Source organism: Urocitellus parryii, chromosome 6 (assembly GCF_045843805.1).
Source record: "Urocitellus parryii isolate mUroPar1 chromosome 6, mUroPar1.hap1, whole genome shotgun sequence".
Classification (NCBI taxonomy): Eukaryota; Metazoa; Chordata; class Mammalia; order Rodentia; family Sciuridae; genus Urocitellus; species Urocitellus parryii.
This window is the reverse complement of record NC_135536.1, coordinates 181,731,323-181,750,415: the sequence shown is the minus strand read 5'-3', so window position 1 is coordinate 181,750,415 and position 19,093 is coordinate 181,731,323. Positions and strand designations below refer to the sequence as shown.

At 51.9% G+C, this 19,093-nt stretch overlaps 1 protein-coding gene across 1 annotated transcript; it reads left to right on the top strand.

Annotated features, from left to right (window-relative positions):
• The first annotated feature begins 14,496 nt into the window (after positions 1-14,496).
• On the top strand, positions 14,497-17,831 carry Mafb (MAF bZIP transcription factor B). The gene has a single exon (XM_026383295.2). It carries the CDS (start codon positions 14,864-14,866, stop codon positions 15,833-15,835), a length of 972 nt encoding a protein of 323 aa, XP_026239080.1. The 5' UTR covers positions 14,497-14,863; the 3' UTR covers positions 15,836-17,831.
• The last annotated feature ends 1,262 nt before the right edge of the window (positions 17,832-19,093 follow it).

Sequence of the window (19,093 nt, the reverse complement as noted above, 5' to 3'; positions counted from 1 at the left end):
TTTTAGGAAGTAGAGCATTTTCTGTAGATAACACGTACGCAGACTTTTCCATACCTGCCTTGGTACCTTGCAGGAGCATCTTGTCAGCAGACCCAGCCTCTATCTCTACGTGGTATGTTCTATTTATGGAAGAGAAGTTTCTCTTGATTCAAGAGCAGCAGTTAATAGTCCTGGATATTCTCCAATCTGAGATCTTCTTGCTCCCTCCCTGAGTTCTAGCTCCATCCCTTTACTGAACATTCCTGAAGATCCTGGGTTTTTGGCTGCCCCAGGACATTTGATCTTACTGTTCTCTCCACCTGAGTGCCCTTGCTTGGGCTCTTCACATGGCCATCCCCTCCTCATTATTCAAATCTCAGCTTAAACATTATATAGAAAACCTCTCCAACTATCTCTCAGCCCAGACTAAGTCATGCCACCCACATTAAACTTCTTGGTGGTGCATAATCTTCTTTCCTCAGATTCCTCATAGTTTTGAATAAATATTTGTGTAATGGCAGATTTACCAACCACAGCAAGTCTCCTCTTTACTCGACTATTGGTGCCATGAGAATAGAATGGTCACCTTTGTTTGTAAGTGCCTGGTAAGTGCCTGTCTCAGTGTCTGGCATATTGGAGACTCTCCACAGTTGGTGTATCAGCTGAACAAATGGGAAGATAAATGGAAGGATGGGTGGATGGATGAGTGAGTGGATGGATGGGTAGATGAATGAATGGATGGATGGGTGGATAGATGAATGGATGGATGGATGGATGGATGAATGAATGGAAGGATAGATGGATTGGAGAGTGAGTGAATGAGTACATTTTTTTTTCTCTTGGATGACCTTAGAATGGGTGAGGGACATGCCACCTCTTGGATGGCTGAGGGGCTAAGGAGACTTCTCAGACCCTCTATCTCCATGGGGCCAAGCTTAGTCACCACCAATGTGTCTGAAACCTGTATTTGTGACTCTTCTTACTTAGTGGTCTGCCTTTCTCCTCTGCTCTTCTGTGTCTTTTGAACTTTTTATTATGAAAAATCTCAAACATAAGAAGGGAGGATTATGGTACTCCTTCATGTCCCCTTGACCCCTCCCCTTGTTGGAATATTGAAATCAAATTCCAGACATCATTTCACTGTGTACATAAATACTTGGGGGTTATTACTAATAGACAAAGATTTAAAATTTCTTTTAACATAATTACAATATCATCACCACATCTAACAAAATTAAAAAATATTGTTTCTTCACTATCTAATGTGTGGTTGATATTCAAATTTTGCTGATTGTCACCAAAAAAAATATGCTTCTACCTTTTGTTTGTTGGCATCAGACCGTAAACACTGCATTTGATTGATGTCTTTTAAGTTTCTTCCTAAAATCCCCCTTATCTCCTCACATTTAAAACTGCCCTTTATTTCTCTGTTTGAAGGGCTGCATTGTTGGGGTGACTCTGGGTCTTGTGTCCTGCAGTTGGTTCCAGGTTGTGGATGTGCTGAAGCCACCTGGTGTTGCTTGACGTGTTCCTCCGTCCCCTGTGCTTCCTGGAAGCTGGTAGCTAGACCCAGAATCCCAACCAGAGTCGTGTTTGATCACCGGCCAGAAGCCTTTACAGACAGTGTTGGGTTCCCTTGTTGAATCACATTCTAATGTCTGTTCGTCTCTCCTTTAACGATGTTGAGATCGATCTGTGGCTCACCCTGCCCTTAATTAACTCCTACTCCCATCTCTATTTCTATTGCTACATAAACTTGTTTTGCAAAACAAGTCAGTTGAGAACATTGATCATATTGAGCAGAAGTGGGCGCAGCAAGGCTGATGGCAAATGCACTGATTTACAGTACCAGGCCCAGGTGAGAGGTTTTAATCCCTCTGCCTTTCAGTTCCCTGGAGCATAAGATGGCATAATGATAGTAGCTTGGAGAACTAACAGGGGAAATATTTGGTGCATAATCATTAACAAACAACATTAAGTGCTTAGTGTGTAGTTACTCAATCCTTACAACCACTCAGTGAGGCATATGCTACCATTAGTCCAACTAGACATATTCAGAAAAGGAGACACAGCCAGGGTAGGTAACTTAGCCAAGGCCACACAGCTGGTAAAGAAAAGAGCTGGGATTTGAACCCAGGTGGCCAGGCCCAGAGCCTGTCTTCTTAACACAGTGATGTACAGTGCACATCAAGTCCAAGAGGAGTCCCCTGTTTTCCTCCCTGCTGGAAGCTTGTTGAATCATCACATTGGAGCGGTGTCTGTTAGTCCCACCCTAAGGTGCACATGTGGTGGAGTAAGGCAGGCCCCAGAGGCTGGAGGGGGCTGCTGTGTCCAGCTTCCACACAGCCATCGCTCTCTGCCTACTACTTGTAGGTGGGCCAGAGCTGATGACTTGCGAGCTGGAGGGGAGACTAAAGTCCCATCCTCATTTTGGTGGGATTTTCCTACCCCACAATCCTAGAGAGGTTAAGTGACTTGTCCAAGATCACACAGTAAGTTGGCCACTGGGCTAGCACTAGATTCCCAGACTCTCTCAAGCCTGAGTAGCTGTTCTGTCTGGATCTCCAGGTCCTTCCACGCTTGAATTGAGGGTGCTGTTCTTCTCTGTGCCATCCCTATACCCTGCAAAGTCGTGTTCATTTTTGGCCAGAACTCCTCTGGGGAGGGAGGGTAGATAACATACCTGCTGAAGCTGTTGCAGTCATTCGGTTCTTGCCTGGCAGAGCTGAGAGAGAGATTGCTTTCTGGTCACTGCTGTAGTCATCTGGGCCTGGTAACCTCACCCTTCCCACCCGAGAACCACCCTTTCCAGTCTCCAGGTCTCAGACTTGAAATAAAATCAAATCAAGGTGTAGGGTCAGGATTTGAATCTAGTCTTTCTGACTCCACATTCAGAAAGACCTGAAGTCAAAGTCAGCCCTTGACGGTCCACATCACTGTGTCTTCCATGACGAGAGCCCTGGGCTCCAGAGGAGAGAAGACAGGCTCGGGGAGCGGTGGTAACTTGATGCACACACACAGCCTCAGCGACAGTGCAGGCTCCTGTAAAGGGGCCAGGATGTTCCCACTGTGACCCGGGAGTCTACACGTATGTCCCAACCTGTGGGGTGCTTGATCGCTCAGGGTGCCTGGGATGGTGGCTGGAGGGGTCTCTGAATCTGGTGGACCAGCCCTGGGTCCCTGGTCCAGCTCATCTGATTACAAAGGCCAGGACAATAATTGAAGGTGGCTTTGGATTCCCTGGGCAGGATCTGGCGCCAACGCCTGGGGGCTTCGTTGGCGCCTCAGGCCCTGGGCATTCACTAATGGACTGTGGCTGATCCCAGGACTGATTGGCAGCCAGCCCCACGGTCCTCAGGGAAATCCTGGAAATTGTGGTCTCCAACCTGGAGACACTGTCCCTTCTGGGAGCCATGGGGGTGGGGTGGAGAGGGTAAGGGGCTTCCAGTTGGCCCTCGGTAAGGGAGAGAGGGGGAGATGAACTGAGTTCCCCACTTTCCCCCAACCCCCTGGAATGCGAGGTGAATTTCCTAGGCTGAGAAACTCAGAATGCTGTCAAACTGCTGACTCCATTTCCTCTACCAGAGCCCCCTACCCCGGCCAGCGTGGTGGTAGAGCCAGGAGGAATGCTCCAAGGTGTTTGAACAACACCTTGGGATGAGGGTGACTCCAAGATGAGCCTGGACATTGTCATTCCAAGGATAGAGGAGCAAGGAATTAACTCTGCTAGAGATCTCTGAGGACTGAGGATATTTCTGATGTCAGAGAAGGGCTTCCAGACCTGGGACACAGCCTAAGCTAAGGCAGAGAGGCCCACATAACCGTGCAGGGAACAGCACAGGGGAACTGCAAGGTAGAGCATTAGGCAGATGAAGCTAGGCCTTGAACGCAAAGCAAAAATCTTGGCCCTCATCTGGTTGGCAATAGGGATCCATTGAAGGTTTTAAAGGGAGTGCAGAAGAGAGGCATCTGGGGTCTGCCCAGAGTCGTGGCTCTTTCTTAGGCACATCAGGCAGGACGAAAGGCAAACACAAGGCAGATGCATCTGACCTTTCTCTAGGACATTCAATATTCATGTGCTTTGCGCATCACCCAAATTTCCTTCGTTTACCCAAAGAGTGAGAAAAAAGCACTTTAGGAAACTGCTATAAATCCAGTGCAAGTCACCATGGTAACCTGATTAGCAGCTAAATTAAGTTCATGATTAAGAAGAAATAAATAAAAATAACTCTCCTCCTTGGCTGGGCTACCCACTGGGCCACTGGCAGCTGAGCAGATGCTGAGGGCTTGGGGAAGAGGGACAGGCTTGGCCCCTGCAGAGAAGTTGGGGTGGGGTGGGAGACACCGACCGGCTTGGGACCAGCCCTGGGTTAACAGTGCCTGGGGCTTGATGTGGCCCCTGGTGGCCAGGCCAGGGAGTGCAGGCTACTATGCTTGTAAAAGTCAAAGTCGTGGTTTTTTTTTTTTTTTTCTCCCCAGGGGTCCCATGTCCTCCAGGGTGTTTTCTTGATGACCCTGACCAGCCTTCCCCTGTATGAGCATTCTGTCCACACACTGCCCTTCCTCTAGTGCCAGGTCTGCACGTCATGGAGTCCTGACAAGACTTAGCCCCAGTTTGGATCCTAAAGTAGCTGGGTTTGGTGGTTTACACAGGCATCATGGAAGCTTTGGGCACAATGTGTATAAGGTGTGTGGATACACAGGCCAGCCAGGGGGCCTTCCTGGAGGAGGTGATGCCCGAGAAAAAGACAGGTGTGTCTCCAGAAGAAAGCTGCTGGAGATGCGTACCTCAGGGGAGCACTGTGGCCTTCTGCTACAGCTGACCAGCAGCTGAAATGTGCTGACACAGGCTCGGAGGAGACCGCCAGGCCCTTATTGAGGTGCGTGGTTAGCATATCCCAGGGCTGAGCAGCAGGAGAGATGGGAGCACAGAGAAATGCACCTCCCCTACCCTGTTTCCAGGTCTCCTGGCCAAAGCCGTCTATAGCGATGGCTGGGCTCAAACAGCCCTTGAATCTGCTCTCTGTCACTTGGCAGCGGTGGCCTGTGGTGAGGGATGTAATTCATTTGGGCCTATGAAAAGGGTGGGTGGGGGATGATGAGAACAGTACTTAGCTTCTGAGGTTCTTGGGGAAGGTCCAGTGAGATGGTGCTCAGCCCCTCTCTCACACGGAAGCAAACTCTGAGCACGACGCTTGCTGAGGCTGACTTCAGTCCCAGGGAAGTCTGTGTTGGCTGCTGTGGAAATACCGTGCTAGGTCTCCTCCAAGAGAAACTGCTGCCCGGCGTGGACAGACAACTGGCTGCCACCCCTCCACTTCACCTGAGCGCTGAGCTGCTCTTCCTTCTAGCTGCTTTTGGCCCCTGACTGAGTGCAGGGGTTGGAGGCAGGTGCTCGAGCTGGCCCATTTCTGTGAGGTGTGGGACTCCCGAGAGGCAATTTTGGCCCCAAGAGGCCCCAGGAGCCTGGTTACAGCTTCCCCAGAAGCTTTCCAAATCCTCCTCCTTCCCCTGGGCTCACAGGTGTGAACCTGCACTGAGGTCTGAAGGTTTCCCTGCTGCCTTTCCTGTTTTCCTCCTTTATCCTTCCTAGGTGTCTCCCCAGGCAGCCTCGGGCACAGCTAATCCCATTTTGACTTTTGCTTCTCAGCAAAATAACACAGAGGATCTCCCGGGAAGAATCTCATGTCATGGGTGGGTTGTCACACAGAGGGGGAACTAAGACCCCGGACGGAGATGCTGATAGGTCGGCAGTCGGGGTCTTCTATGATGCTAGGAAAGAAGTGCCAGCGTCCTGTCCTTCAGTTCATGTGTATGACAAAGAAGGAACAGGAGGAGGAGCAGGAGGAGGAGGAGGGATAGTAGGAGGAAGGAGAGGAGAAGGAGGAGGAGGAGAAATAGTAGGAGGAGGAAGGAGAGGAGGAGGAGGAAGAGGAGGAGGAGAGCTAGTAGGAGGAAGGAGAGGAAGAGGAGGAGGGATAGTAGTAGTAGGAGAGAAAGTAGAGGAGGAGGAAGAGGATGAGGAGGGAGAGGAGGAGGGAGAGGAGGAGGAAGAGGAGGGATAGTAGGAGGGGGAGATAGAGTAGTGGAGGAGGAAGAGGATGAGGAGGGAGAGGAGGAGGAAGAGGAGGAGGAGGGAGAGGAGGAGGAGGAGGACTGTTCCCATGATGAGAGGGGTTCCTAGCCCTTACCCCTGCAGAAGTACTTGGGCATAGCAGATGCTCAAAACCAAACCAAACCAAAATCAAACCGAGTGGCACTGGGATCTGTATCTAACTTAAGTTTTTCTTTAGACTAATTTTATTTTCATTTTTGACTGTTTTGAATTACATCATGTCAGCTTATTTAAGCCTTTTTAGCCCTTTTCTTTGGTGACAGAGACATGCGCACGGAGGTGTGTACATCTTTATGCTCACACATGAGGGTGGCAGCAACTTTGCTTCAGAGGTCACACCTGCCAGCAGACCCTCAGCCTGCCCCCTGGTCTTCCTGAGCCCTCAGCCATCCCCTATCAAGAAAGCAGGGAGCCTCCCAGCCGAGCTGGGCTGGATGAATCTGCTCGGGGTCCTCCTCCTTTCCTCCCCCTGCCCCCTCCCAGCTCCTTCCCCCAATCTCTCCCTCCCTGCTCCGCAAGATCAGGGAAGCTGCAAACCCAACCCTTACATCAAAAGGGAACTTGAAAAATACTTGGAGCAAAAACTGCTAACTGTGCATCCTTGCTCTGTGCTGGCGCTGATATTAAATCAGGAAATGGCACTGAACAGCCGCTCCAAACACAGAAACAGGGGTTGTCAACACAGAAACCAAAAGCAATCTCTAACAGGCAGAGGTGAAAGGGACCTGGCACAAGGCCTCCATGGGGGCTGAAACCCAGGAGAGGATTCCCAGACTCTGCTTGTCCGTGCATTCTCCCCAGCATTCAGAATGGAGCCGGCTGCCCTGTTTCTGGCATGGGAACATGAAAGAGAAATAAGCATGTTGCTTAAATACCTTGGAGATTTTCCTTTTCCTTTCCATAAATATTTACTGAGAACCTACTATGTGCTTGACAGGGAACCAAAAAAAAAAAAAATATATATATATATATATATATATATATATATATATATGCTTGCTCACATGGAAATACTCTTCTAGTCCTTAGACAGAGGCTTAACTTACTTGAATGGTTCCTGCTGCCTCTCTTTGGGCATTTGAATTTGATAAATTTCCTCCCAGCCTTTAAAGATGATCAAGTACCATCTCCTCACTGTAGCCTCCCCTGCCACACCTAATTTCCTCCAGGAGAATCCAGGGCCCGTTTTCTTGAGATCCGTCAGCTATGTGGGTGCATTGCCTTCACAACACTTTTCCAGCGACGTGGGAAGGTATGCAGTTTCCTGTAGGGAAGGAAAGAGACATGTTCATCTCCAAGCCTCATCTCTTAGCTCTGATTATAGAATTGACACCAAAATGAAAACCTTGATAAAATCCGTTGCTGGTGTAGATGTGGGGAAACAGATTACTCTCACAGCTTTCTGATCAGAAGTTCAATAGGTGCAATCTTTTTAGAGGCCAATTTGATAATATTAACCATGATAATGTGCATATCTTTCAATCCAGTGTCTTTTATAGCTTTGTGAAGGAACGCTGGCATATGCCAACAGGAGTGTGTAAAAAAATTGTAGGTTGCAGTATTGTTTGTAATAGTGAAGATTAGAAAATGGCTTAATGTCCTTCAATCTGGACCTGGATTTAAAAAAAAATTGTGCAGGGCATCCACAGGGTGGGATGCTACCCACTGGTTAAAATGAAAGAAAGAATAGACCTGGATGTATCCACACAGAGCTGCTGGGTAAAAACAAAAGGCAAGCTGTAGCTCTAGACATAGATGTTAAAACTACATTGTTGCATTTTTTACATTGAGAAAGTGGTCTTGTGTATTGAGTCTTTCATTTTACAAAGAAGAAAGGAAAGAGAGCCATTGAATGACCACAGCAGCTCCTGGCTGACCTGAGGCTGGGCTTTCGCATAGCCCAGCAGCTGCGTGCCCTTCATCGGCTCCAGGTAGCAGGTCGGGACAGTGGGAGGTGCTACTCACTTCTGTGTACCCCCCAAGCTGCGATGAGCCTATGGCGGGAAGCTGGAACCCAGGGCCCTGCAGAACACTCAGATGAGAAAGGAGGAATGTGCGTCAGCCAGAGGGCAGGGGGTGCCCAGGCCATCCAGACTCCCAGAGGCAGTCCTTCATGGGGGGTGGGTGGGGGACCCTGGGACAGAATGAGGCTTGGTTCAGGAATGATTGCTCATAAGGGAGCAGAGGGCACTGGAGGGGTGCAGGGGAAGCCCGAGTCTGGGTCTGAGGCAGCACAAGAAGGGCCTCGCTAACTTCATTCATTCATTCCACAACAGTAATCCAATTCCTCCTGGCGTGGGCCTTGCATTGGCTACTGGGCGACAGAGACTTCCTGTAGGAACTCATGATTCAAGATCCTTCTAGTTTCTCAAAGTATGTTTTATGCAGCAGAATGACTTAGGGACTTATTAAAATGCAAATTCCTCAGCTCTACTCAGACCTGTAAAATCAGACTGTGGTTAAGGAACCTGTGTTTTAATACATTTTCTTAAGTGAAAAACATTTATACTAGCTGATCCAACCATTGTCCTTGAACTTCCCTGTGTTTTTTTTTCCTAAGCCCTCTCCCAAACCTGGCTCACCTTGATCCGACTAGGAAAAGGAAGGAATAGAAGTATGAGCCTTGCCAAGTGACCCCAGTATGTGTGTTTTCTCTTGAATAACAAGGATTTTTATACTTGCTAGTAGGCTCTTTTACCTATATGCCTGCTCAGGAACATCTAACTCCTCCTGTAGCTTGGAAAGTTTCATATACAACCTCTCCTAAGTCCTTCAGGGACAAGAAATGGATTCATTCTAGGGTGACATGTGCAAAGGCCCTGTGGTAGAACACATCAGAACACATCTAAAGAAGTATGCATGCCAAAGACATTATGAGGGGAGAAAGCTGGTGGAAAAAGATCATTCAGGACCTGAAGGCTATGTTAAGGAGTTTGGTTCTTTTTCAAGTGTCAAAGAAATTTATATTTAAGCCAGGAAGAAGGGAGAATGATCAGATCCATAGATTAATATAATATGAAAACTGGCTCTACTCCAGAGCCAAACCCTTTGTTGTCATCTAAGTAACAGGGCAGTTTGGATGAGGGTGAATTCACCAGTTGGAGAGCCATAGCCATCCCGTGGTAGAGGGAGAGGCAGAGGGTGATGGTTGGGCTGTGGGAGGTCAGATCTTTAGCCCTGGGTGCAATGATAAGGTTTCAGAATTTCTAACACCGATCTTGGGGTGGTGAGGTGTTGGTGGGAAAAGGAACTGATCATCCCTCATTGAGCTGTGGCTTTGAGCAGTCATCTCCTTATCAGGACTGGGCAGACTCTTCCTCCCTTTCTCCTTCTTCTCTACCTCTCTCTCCCCCACTCTCTTTTGATATATGAGATAGAAAAGTTGATGCTGAAGATCCGACTCTGGCCAGAGGCAGGGCTGAGGATCAAGGCTAAAGACAGCTCCAACAATGGGAGCTAAGATCAGAGGTCAGTCTGAGGCCCATGGCAAGGGACAGGATGGGAGGACTTGGTTAAATTTCTCTTCTTTAACTTGCACCCTACCCTGGTTTCTCTGAGGCTCTACACATCCAGGGGAGAAGAAAGGGAAGGAGAAAGAGCCCAAGGGTGTTTGTGGTCATCCACAGGAAGGCACATTAAACACCTCTCTCAGAACGGAGTTCTCACAAGGGACTTGGCACTTGGTAGAGGTTCTGCAGTGAAAAACCCCAAAAAACCAACCAATCAAACAATAATAATAATAAAAAAAAACACCACCCAAAACAACACTAATCCCATGGAGATTTGGAAATCTTGACTCAGAGATGGCTGGAGAAGAATTGCACAGACACTTGGATCCCTGGGATGCGCCTGCTGAGATAGGGACCCTACACTTTCACAATATTCAGAGCCCTGGACTTGAAGGCGATGTTCCAGCTCATCACTGGGGGCATAACTTTAACTAAAGTATTTAACCCCTGATAACTTTGGTCTTTGTGCAAGATGGGGATGATCCTGCTGATCACAAAGGGCAGTTGTAAACTGAGGGGGCTGACAGATAGAAAGCTCTTAGAACTCTGCTGTATGGCCACATCTACCTGCCTGCCTGCCTATCTCTGCAAAATAGGCATAACAATAGTTGCTACATCTTGAAGTTGTAAGAACTGAATGACATAAAAGGCCTTGGAGATCCCTGTATGAATAGAGTGAATGTCATTTTGGAATAGCCCCTCTATACTGGAGCAGTGCTGCCCTGTGGTTATCTAATGCAGTACTGTCCAATAGAGACAGAATGTGGCTAACATGTGTAACCTAAAACTTTCTAGCAGTCATATTAAAACTAAGTAAAAAGGAACAGGTGTATTAATAACAAATTCCCACTCTCTGTGTGTACATGGGGTGGGCAGGTCCCTCGCCTCTTGGGGTGGCAGCCAGGGAAAGGGCTTTGCAGGGTCAATGTAACTGGTTCCCACCTGGGACCTGCTGAACCTTCAGCTGCCTAAATGCTACCAGGACACAACCCTAAGAGAAAGTACTGGGTTGGAATCTGATGGCCCTTGTGTGGGGCAGGGGGAAGTGGAAGTGGTAGGTATCTTTGGGAAAGAGGAAAGGCAGAAAAACCTCTTTCCTTTGGGAAGTCACAGATGTCTAGAAGCTCCTGGAAAGAAACTGGTGACACTACCTGTGGATAATGAAAACACAGAGGGCTCCTGGGGGTAAGCCCTGGGGTCCTTGGGACCACTGGCCGCTGCTTGGCGCCCGGATAGTACGACCTTGCAAATCATCTGGCTTTGAGGCCCGGGAGTTTCCAGCTCCTCAGTGCTGCGGGCTCCCCACCCAAGGCACATCCCCCTCCATTATCTGCCCGCCCCCCTTTCCGTACACCTCCAACCTCACCCGCTGGGTGCGGAGTTCTCCCATTTGCTCACCAAACACCTGCAATCCTCCGGGAAATCCACGGGTCAACCTCGAACCTTCCGGTTGAACGCGCATGCAGAGAGCTGCGCTCCACTCTGGAAGCGCACAGGAGGGCGCAGCGCGGCCTCACTAGTTACCCTGTTGTCTAAGCACCGGGTGCGTAAAGGCAACGCAGCGAACCTCATACCCAGCAGCTGGCAGTGGGCTCTGCAATCCCTTAGAGAATAACCTTTCCCCACCGCCACCATCCCGAGTGCCTGAGGCTTCGTCCCTGCTGGGGCCCCTTCATTAGGATCTGTTGTTAAAGAATCCCAAGGTGGTGAATTTGGCCCAACGTGAGGTGGGTAAGGAGAGCAGGTCTATTTTGCGTGAAACTCCTCAATTTGGAGTTTTGGCGGCTAGAGACCAGCTGCTCAGTAGAAGGGTTCTGGCTGCTGCTAATCCTGGGGTTTCCATGAAGCTCAGAACTCTGCACGGATTTGGATCCTGTCTTCCTTTCCACTGCTTCTCCTCCGATGCTTCGCTTCTCCCGCCACCCCTTCTGATTTTCTTTAGTGCGTTGGACTCTCAGTTAAGAGGTTTTCAGCACTCCTCGACCCCACCAGTCTTTTAGAAATAGGGTGCATCCCCCGGGTCCTGCTGTATACCTAGGATGGAGAGCCCAGCAAGTTGATTCAGAGCCCTCGATGGCAGCCCGGAGGTCAAACAGCCCCGGGGGCTCTGAGACCTTTCAGGTAGAGCGCAAAGGGAACCAAACTGGCCAGGAAGTGGGGTTGCTGCCCTGCAAGGGCCTTCGCTCCAGGGCAGCCTCCAGGTGTCTGTCACTCGCCGCCGCCAGGCAGGGGTGGGGTTATTGCCAATCTTTTGGGAGGTGGGGGGTGGGATGTCTGGGGAATGGGGAAAGAGGGAGTGGCTACGCTGGGATAGCTGCAAAGAAACGGATTTTGGGTAGAGGTGAACCTAGGAACCAGCCTGGATATCTCAAAGTCCAGGGGAAGGGAGTGACGGCAACAGAGACAGGCACTGGGACAAAGAGAAGTGAACCTGCCCAGACAAAGCCTGAGTCCTACAGACCCTAAGACGGTGGCAGGGCGCCTGCTGGAGATTTGGAACTGCAGGGCTGGGGCCACAGGAATCCCCAGGGCCTCAATGGACCACACTCTTGAAACTCAGGTCTCAGTTCTTCAAGGCAAGGGTCTGGAAGACCAGAGGGGACCCATAGGGGTAGGGCATGGCCCCGCCTGCCCTTTTTTTGGTGTGCATCGCTGAAAGCTGCAGCGTTGGGCGCACCAAAGAAGCCCAGGGTTTCTTGCGACTCGGAGGAAGGGAGCTGCTGCTAGGTCGAGTTCAGAGAGTGGTGTGTTGTCCCGCTTAGGCCACCTGAGGCGGAAGCCATAGTCTGCGCAGACCCGAGACGGATGGTTGAGAGGGGTCTCGAAACATTCTCCGCTAAGCCGCGGTCCAAGCCTGCGCTCACCGCAGGAGAACCAGACCCGGACACTTACTGGCGGGTGCGCGTTCCCAACACCAAGCTTTGGGTAGGAGCAGCGCTGCAGACCGGGCCAGGCTCTCTCCCCAGGCGATCACATCATTTAGAAACCACGCTTCTCAAAGAGGGTTGAAGACAGATTTTTTTTTCAGTATTACAGTTACTGATATAAACCGTTTACTTCAAATTTTAGTTAAAATACGTTCATTTTATTAAAAATAGGCAAGTATGACCACGCCCCAACCCAGCCTCCCCGAAGGCTAGAATATAGAGGAGTTTCAGATTATTTGGAATCAAATATTTTACTTTCTAACAGTTGACTTAAGTCTGGTCCCGTCCGCACTGGTATGGCCCACCGGACCTCTATGCGCGGTGTCAGTCATGCCGGTCCCCTGCAGATAGCGGCTGGGGCACACTCACCCAGAGCACTCTTTCGCTTTTCGCTGCGCACCCAAAGCTGGAGAGCAGAACGCCACGCCGGAGGCGGGTCGCGTCTCCGCGTCCAGCGAATTCGCGATTTATCAGCGTTGGGATGTTGGGGTCCGGGTCTCTGGAAGATTCCTTATTTCTGGCCATCGTGGCCCGGGGTAGGGAGAGTACGCGGCGCCTAAGAGCTCTGTCTGAATGCCTAGTGTGCTGCATTCCAGTTTCCCCGTCTGCGCTCCAGGGAGGGTTCTCACTGGACTGCCCTGGGCACCCTAGCTGTGGCATTTCCATTTGCCGCCAGTGGGCCTCCCCTGTCCAGGACCTTTCCGCTCGGGAAGCAGCCTACTGGCACCTCCGAAGGCTGGGGCAAGGAATTTCAGCGGGGGCAACCGGGACTTGCGGTTAAGGCGGAAGAAAGGACCAGAGGACACGTGCGTGGCTGTAGGGGAACCTGTCCTAGGCTTCAGTACAGTCGCTGCCTGCGTTCTGTGCAAGCTCGGGTTGGCCCAAGTAGGGAGACCTGGCTGGGTCCAGGCGCCGTCCAAGCCTTCTGGCTAAGGGCCGGGCGGTTCGGGCGCCTTTGCGCACCGTGGCCACTTGGGGTCGCACTTTATGCCTGTTTGAGCCTCTGCGCGGCCGGCACACGCCGGGATCTGCTTAATCGTTACAAAACGTTCAAACAAAAACAGGGCCCGTTCCCTAGCAGCCAAGAGACACCCGGAGCACCGTCCCGTGCTGGCCTCGGCCCCGAACCTCAGAGCTCTCAGGTTTCTGTGCATTTGACTGGGGAAAGGGATTTGGGGCCTTCGGGCCGATTCTTTCTCGGTTACCTCGGTCGTGAGCATTTGGGGGTGGGGTAAGCGCAGGGAGCTGCAAGGCCCGTGGTGTTTTATCTTAGGACTCCGCCACTGCACCCGCTAGGAAGGTTACAGCCCATCTTGGCCCAAGAAAGGTCCCCTGAGGTTAAGAGTTGGGTCTGAACACAACTCTCGGAGCCCCAGCCTTTTCCTCCCTCCAACACACACAAATACACGTAGACCTTCAGAAACACAGGCACACTTGGCACACATTTCACTCGGCCAGCAGCCGCGAGGGCACACAGAGCGTCGCCCACTGGGCGGGGGCCGCTTGGGAACAAAGGGCCCGGGAGATTTCGTCTCTGCGCTCATTCCGAGCCTCCTTGGGAGTGACACGGGCTGGAATAGGGATGCAAAGGATATTGAGGGAGGTGAGAGTGCCCGGGGTGTGTGTGGGTGGAAGAAGCGACCTGGCCAAGAGGTGGGGCGCGCAACTAAGGCGAGCGTGCAGGGGCCAGGACCTGGAGGGTGGGGGGTTGGGCCCAGGCCGGCCGTCCCACTCGGCTGCAGCCCTTTGCCAGGCCTAGGCGGCTCCAGGGCTGCTCCGGCCTCCAGTCAGCTGACTCGGGGGGCGGGGGAACTGTCAGGCGCGCCCCGCCCAGCGCCGCTGGGCCGCTGGGGCCGTGCAGCCATTGGCCAGCGCGCCGGGCCGCCCGGGCCCCTGCGCCCCAGTGACATCAGGAAAGCGATAAAAGGCGGCGGCGGCGCCGGATCCTGCACAGCTGCACCGCCGGGCTGCGAGCGGCTGCGAGCGAGAGAACCCTAGAGCTTGAGAGCGAGAAAGCGAAAGGCGGGCGCTCGCCCCGCGCCTCCCCTCCGCCCTTCGCGCGCCTGGCTTGCCTCTCCACCCTGCCCGGCTTGACCCGGCTCGGTCCCGTAGCGGCCACAGACCCCGGCACTGGGGCAGCGCAGGCAGCCTCGGGACTCTCCGGCGCGCCGCCGCGTCCCCAGACAAAGGCTTGGCCGGCGGCCCCGGCCCGCTGCGCCCTCGGCTCCCCGCCTCCCCGGCTCGCCGCTCTTCGCCCCCGCGCTTGGCTCGGCGCGCTCCGGCCGGCCGCAAAGTTTCCCCGGCGGCAGCGGAGGCTGAGCCTCGCATTAGCGATGGCCGCGGAGCTGAGCATGGGGCCAGAGCTGCCCACCAGCCCGCTGGCCATGGAGTACGTCAACGACTTCGACCTGCTCAAGTTCGACGTGAAGAAGGAGCCGCTGGGGCGTGCAGAGCGTCCGGGCCGGCCCTGCACGCGCCTGCAGCCCGCCGGTTCGGTGTCGTCCACACCACTCAGCACACCGTGTAGCTCGGTGCCCTCTTCACCCAGCTTCAGCCCCACCGAACAGAAGACCCACCTCGAGGACCTGTACTGGATGGCGAGCAACTACCAGCAGATGAACCCTGAGGCGCTCAACCTGACGCCCGAGGACGCGGTGGAGGCGCTCATCGGCTCGCACCCAGTGCCACAGCCGCTGCAGAGCTTCGACGGCTTCCGCGGCGCTCACCACCACCACCATCACCACCACCCTCACCCGCACCACGCGTACCCTGGCGCTGGAGTGGCCCACGATGAGCTGGGCCCGCACGCTCACCCGCACCATCACCACCATCACCAAGCGTCGCCGCCGCCGTCCAGCGCAGCCAGCCCAGCGCAACAGCTGCCCACCAGCCACCCCGGGCCGGGTCCCCACGCGGCGGCCGCGGCGACGGCGGCGGGAGGCAACGGTAGCGTGGAGGACCGCTTCTCCGACGACCAGCTAGTGTCCATGTCGGTGCGTGAGCTGAATCGCCACCTGCGGGGCTTCACCAAGGACGAGGTGATCCGCCTGAAGCAGAAGCGGCGGACCCTGAAGAACCGGGGCTACGCCCAGTCGTGCAGGTATAAACGCGTCCAGCAGAAACACCACCTGGAGAATGAGAAGACCCAGCTCATTCAGCAGGTGGAGCAGCTTAAGCAAGAGGTGTCCCGGCTGGCCCGCGAGAGAGACGCCTACAAGGTCAAGTGCGAGAAACTCGCCAACTCCGGCTTCAGGGAGGCGGGCTCCACCAGCGACAGCCCCTCCTCTCCCGAGTTCTTTCTGTGAGTCGTGGCGGGTCCCGGCCCCCGCTCTTTCCCGGGCCCGGATCCCCAGTCCCGTGTCCCCAGCCCTGGACTCCCTTGGACTCTGTCCCTGCCATGGCCCCAGCCTTGACCTGTTTGACTTGAGTGAGAGGGAGGAAGGGCGCGCACGGGCCGCGGGCGACGGGAGGGAGCGCGGGCGGGCAGGGGACCTTGGCTAAGGCGAGAGCAGCGCACGCCAGCGCCGCCTCCTAGACTCGAGCAGAGCCAGAGAGACGAGGAGGGTGGGAGATCCCGGAGCAACTTTTCTCTAGGCTGGAAGGCGGCGAGGCATACTACCTAAGAGTCGCCCCGCAGTCTGGAGACTCCGGGCTTTCTGAACTTTGAAAGTGCTGGGGCTGCTGCTTCGAAGTCCGGAGCTCAGTCCGCCCCAGGAAGAGAGCAGAGGAGAGGAGAGGGACCCTGGCGTCCCAGCCCGCTCAAGGCGAGGCTGAGCAAAGGGAGGAAGAGCAGTGGGACCTGCCTGTCCAGAGTCCGGAGAACACTGGTTCTCAGCCGAGAGACGCGGGCCTCAGTTAGGACTTTCGGCGCGCAAATCTCATCAGTTTTATTGCCTGCTCGATTATATAGAAAAAAATACGAAAATCTGCATTAAAAATATTAATCCTGCATGCTGGACATGTATGGTAATAATTTCTATTTTGTACCATTTTCTTGTTTAACTTTTAGCATGTTGTTGATCATGGATCATAACCCCCCCTTGTTTCTTTGGGTAAGAAGGGATCGCAGTTTGGAAACTCCTGCGGCTGCGAGCCGGGTTTCAGTCCCAGCTGTCGGCTTGTAAATACCTGCCCCGCCAAACCGAATAGAGAACGTGGCAGCAAGCTGAAGTGTCTTTGTTTGGGTTTAGTATTATGACATTTTTTTAAAAAAAATTTGTAAGTAAAAACAAAAACAAAAACCAAACAAACGTTCTGGGGATTTAGCATTAGGCAACAACTTTGTCTTGGGGCACCCTTAGAAGTTGCGTGTTTTCTTCCCTTCCCCTGTCCACATTGAGTTCTCTTGTCCTCCTGCTTTAGTTTTCATTTTGGGGAGTTTTGAGGGAAAGAGGGTACAAGGGCAGGAGCAGTGGTGGAGTGCCATACCGGGGACCCTAGAAATGGTCCTCAATTTCTGCCTTGTCTCCTGGTCAAATTGACACCCCTAATAAGAGAGGAAAGAGAAACACATCTCCTGCGGTTTTTATTTTAATCAGAAGAATCACCCCAGGGTCTTTTTTTTTTTTTTTAATTCTCCAGTTTGCACTCCTTGCAGGCCCCCCAGCCCTCCTAGGGTGAGAAGATTCCCCATCAATGGTGACCCCAGCTTGTAGTGAAGCAGCTGCCACTGCTCAAAATATACCAGAAACCCAAACATTGGCAAGTAAATTTGCAACTTTAGACCAACACATTATGTGTTTTGTTCCCTGCTTTTGAGATAGCAGGAAGAGTTATTGGTGGTTCCCCCCCCTCCCCTTCAGTTGTATAGTAGTTATAGGGAAGATCTGGGCGTTTTTCTTTATTATTACTTTTTTTCTGCAGGTCAGTAAAAGGATTTAAGTTGCACTGACAAAAAAACAAAAAAATACAAAAAAACAAAAAACAAAAGAAAGCATATTTTTTAGTTCCCATTTGAAATTGCTGGCGCTGCTGGCCGGATGCATTTTTGAGTTTGTATTAGTTGATAAATTAACAGTAATAACAAGATTGTATGAACCGCATGGTGCTTGCAGTTTTAAATATTGTGGATATTCGTCCTGCATCAGAAACGAGCTTTGGTTTTTACGGATTCAACTGTGTTGAAATCAAACTTGCCGCAACAGAAATTGTTTTTATTTCATGTAAAATAAGGGATCAATTTCAAACCCTGCTTATGATATGAAAATATTAAAACCTAGTCTATTGTAGTTTTATTCAGACTGGTTTCTGTTTTTTGGTTATTAAAATGGTTTCCTATTTTGCTTATTAAAACCATGGAAATGGTGTTTATTTAGAGAACTCCGCCTTTGCATGACTTTGACTCTCTTGTTTCTTCAAGAGTTGCACCAATTTGGGGGACACTCTCCCCCCATGTCAATTGAAAAGAAAACCAAGTCTGGGCAGCTGTCTTCCTTGAGTGTTTGACTGAGTGTGTGTATGTGAGCCTCAAATGTATTTTCTGCTTCTCATCCTAGGTCCAAACCCCGGTCGAGTTTGTTTCTGAGCCAAGAGGGTGCGGGCCGAAAGACCTCCGAGTCCCTAGGCATGGGGCACACGCCACTTATTCAGTGCTTTCAGGCTTGGCAATCAGAACTACCCTACTAGACTTCCCTGCTCTGAATAGTGAATGGCAGAAACCAGGAAGCCAGTAGTTCTTGTCCTGATGGGGGAACCACGTCTTTTGAGTGCTCCGGGGCCCTTTGCCTTCCTGCCCAGGCTTCAGGTCTCTGACTTTCTTCTGTCTGGTAGCAACCAGAGCTGCCTGGAGCTGAATGCTCTGAATAGAAGCCTACCACCTCCCCCCAAAGGCTGGTGAAAGCAGGTGAAACCCAGCACCAGATTTGGCATATAGGGCCTTCCAGATAGGAAGCCCATCCTCCTCGAAGACTTCTTTTGGGGGTAGTGTGCTTAGGCTTGCAGCGCTCAACCCCACAGAAGGGCACACCACTGCGGAGCCTGCATTTCAGTGGCTCCCTAAATTGGGACTTGAGTGGGGTTTTGGGGTCATCATTCTCGCACACCAGCTCTGACGGCAGCCTGAATATCCCAGGCCAGAATGTGGCCCTAGACCCTTTCCTTTTTCTGATACTTGGAAGATCAATGTTCACTTAGGTGCTCTTGGCCTCCTTGGAACCCTGTCTATAACTTAGGGTTGACACATCTGGGATGTGGGATAGGACCTCCAAATCTCAGAAGAGTTCTGTACTCTCTTGGCAGTAACTTCAGGGACTTCCAGGCTCCTTAGACTCAATATTCAGATTGAATTTCTCTGGCCCAGAGTCTCTAACACGAAATTTCAGGACCCATTGGGGGTGGGGTGTAGGAGCTCCAGCCAGGAACCTGAGCTGGGTGGAGCTTGGGAGAAGGAAGGAGAGAGCGAAGCTGGCAGAGAATAGATTTTGGCCAGGATTCCTGGAGACTGGCGGGTAGAGGTGGTGGCTGGGGTATGGGGAAGAGGGATGGAGAGCTAAAAATATAAAGGTACAAATAGTATTAGCAGTAATTTACATATATAATTCTTCAGTGTCCTGTAGGAGAGAAGC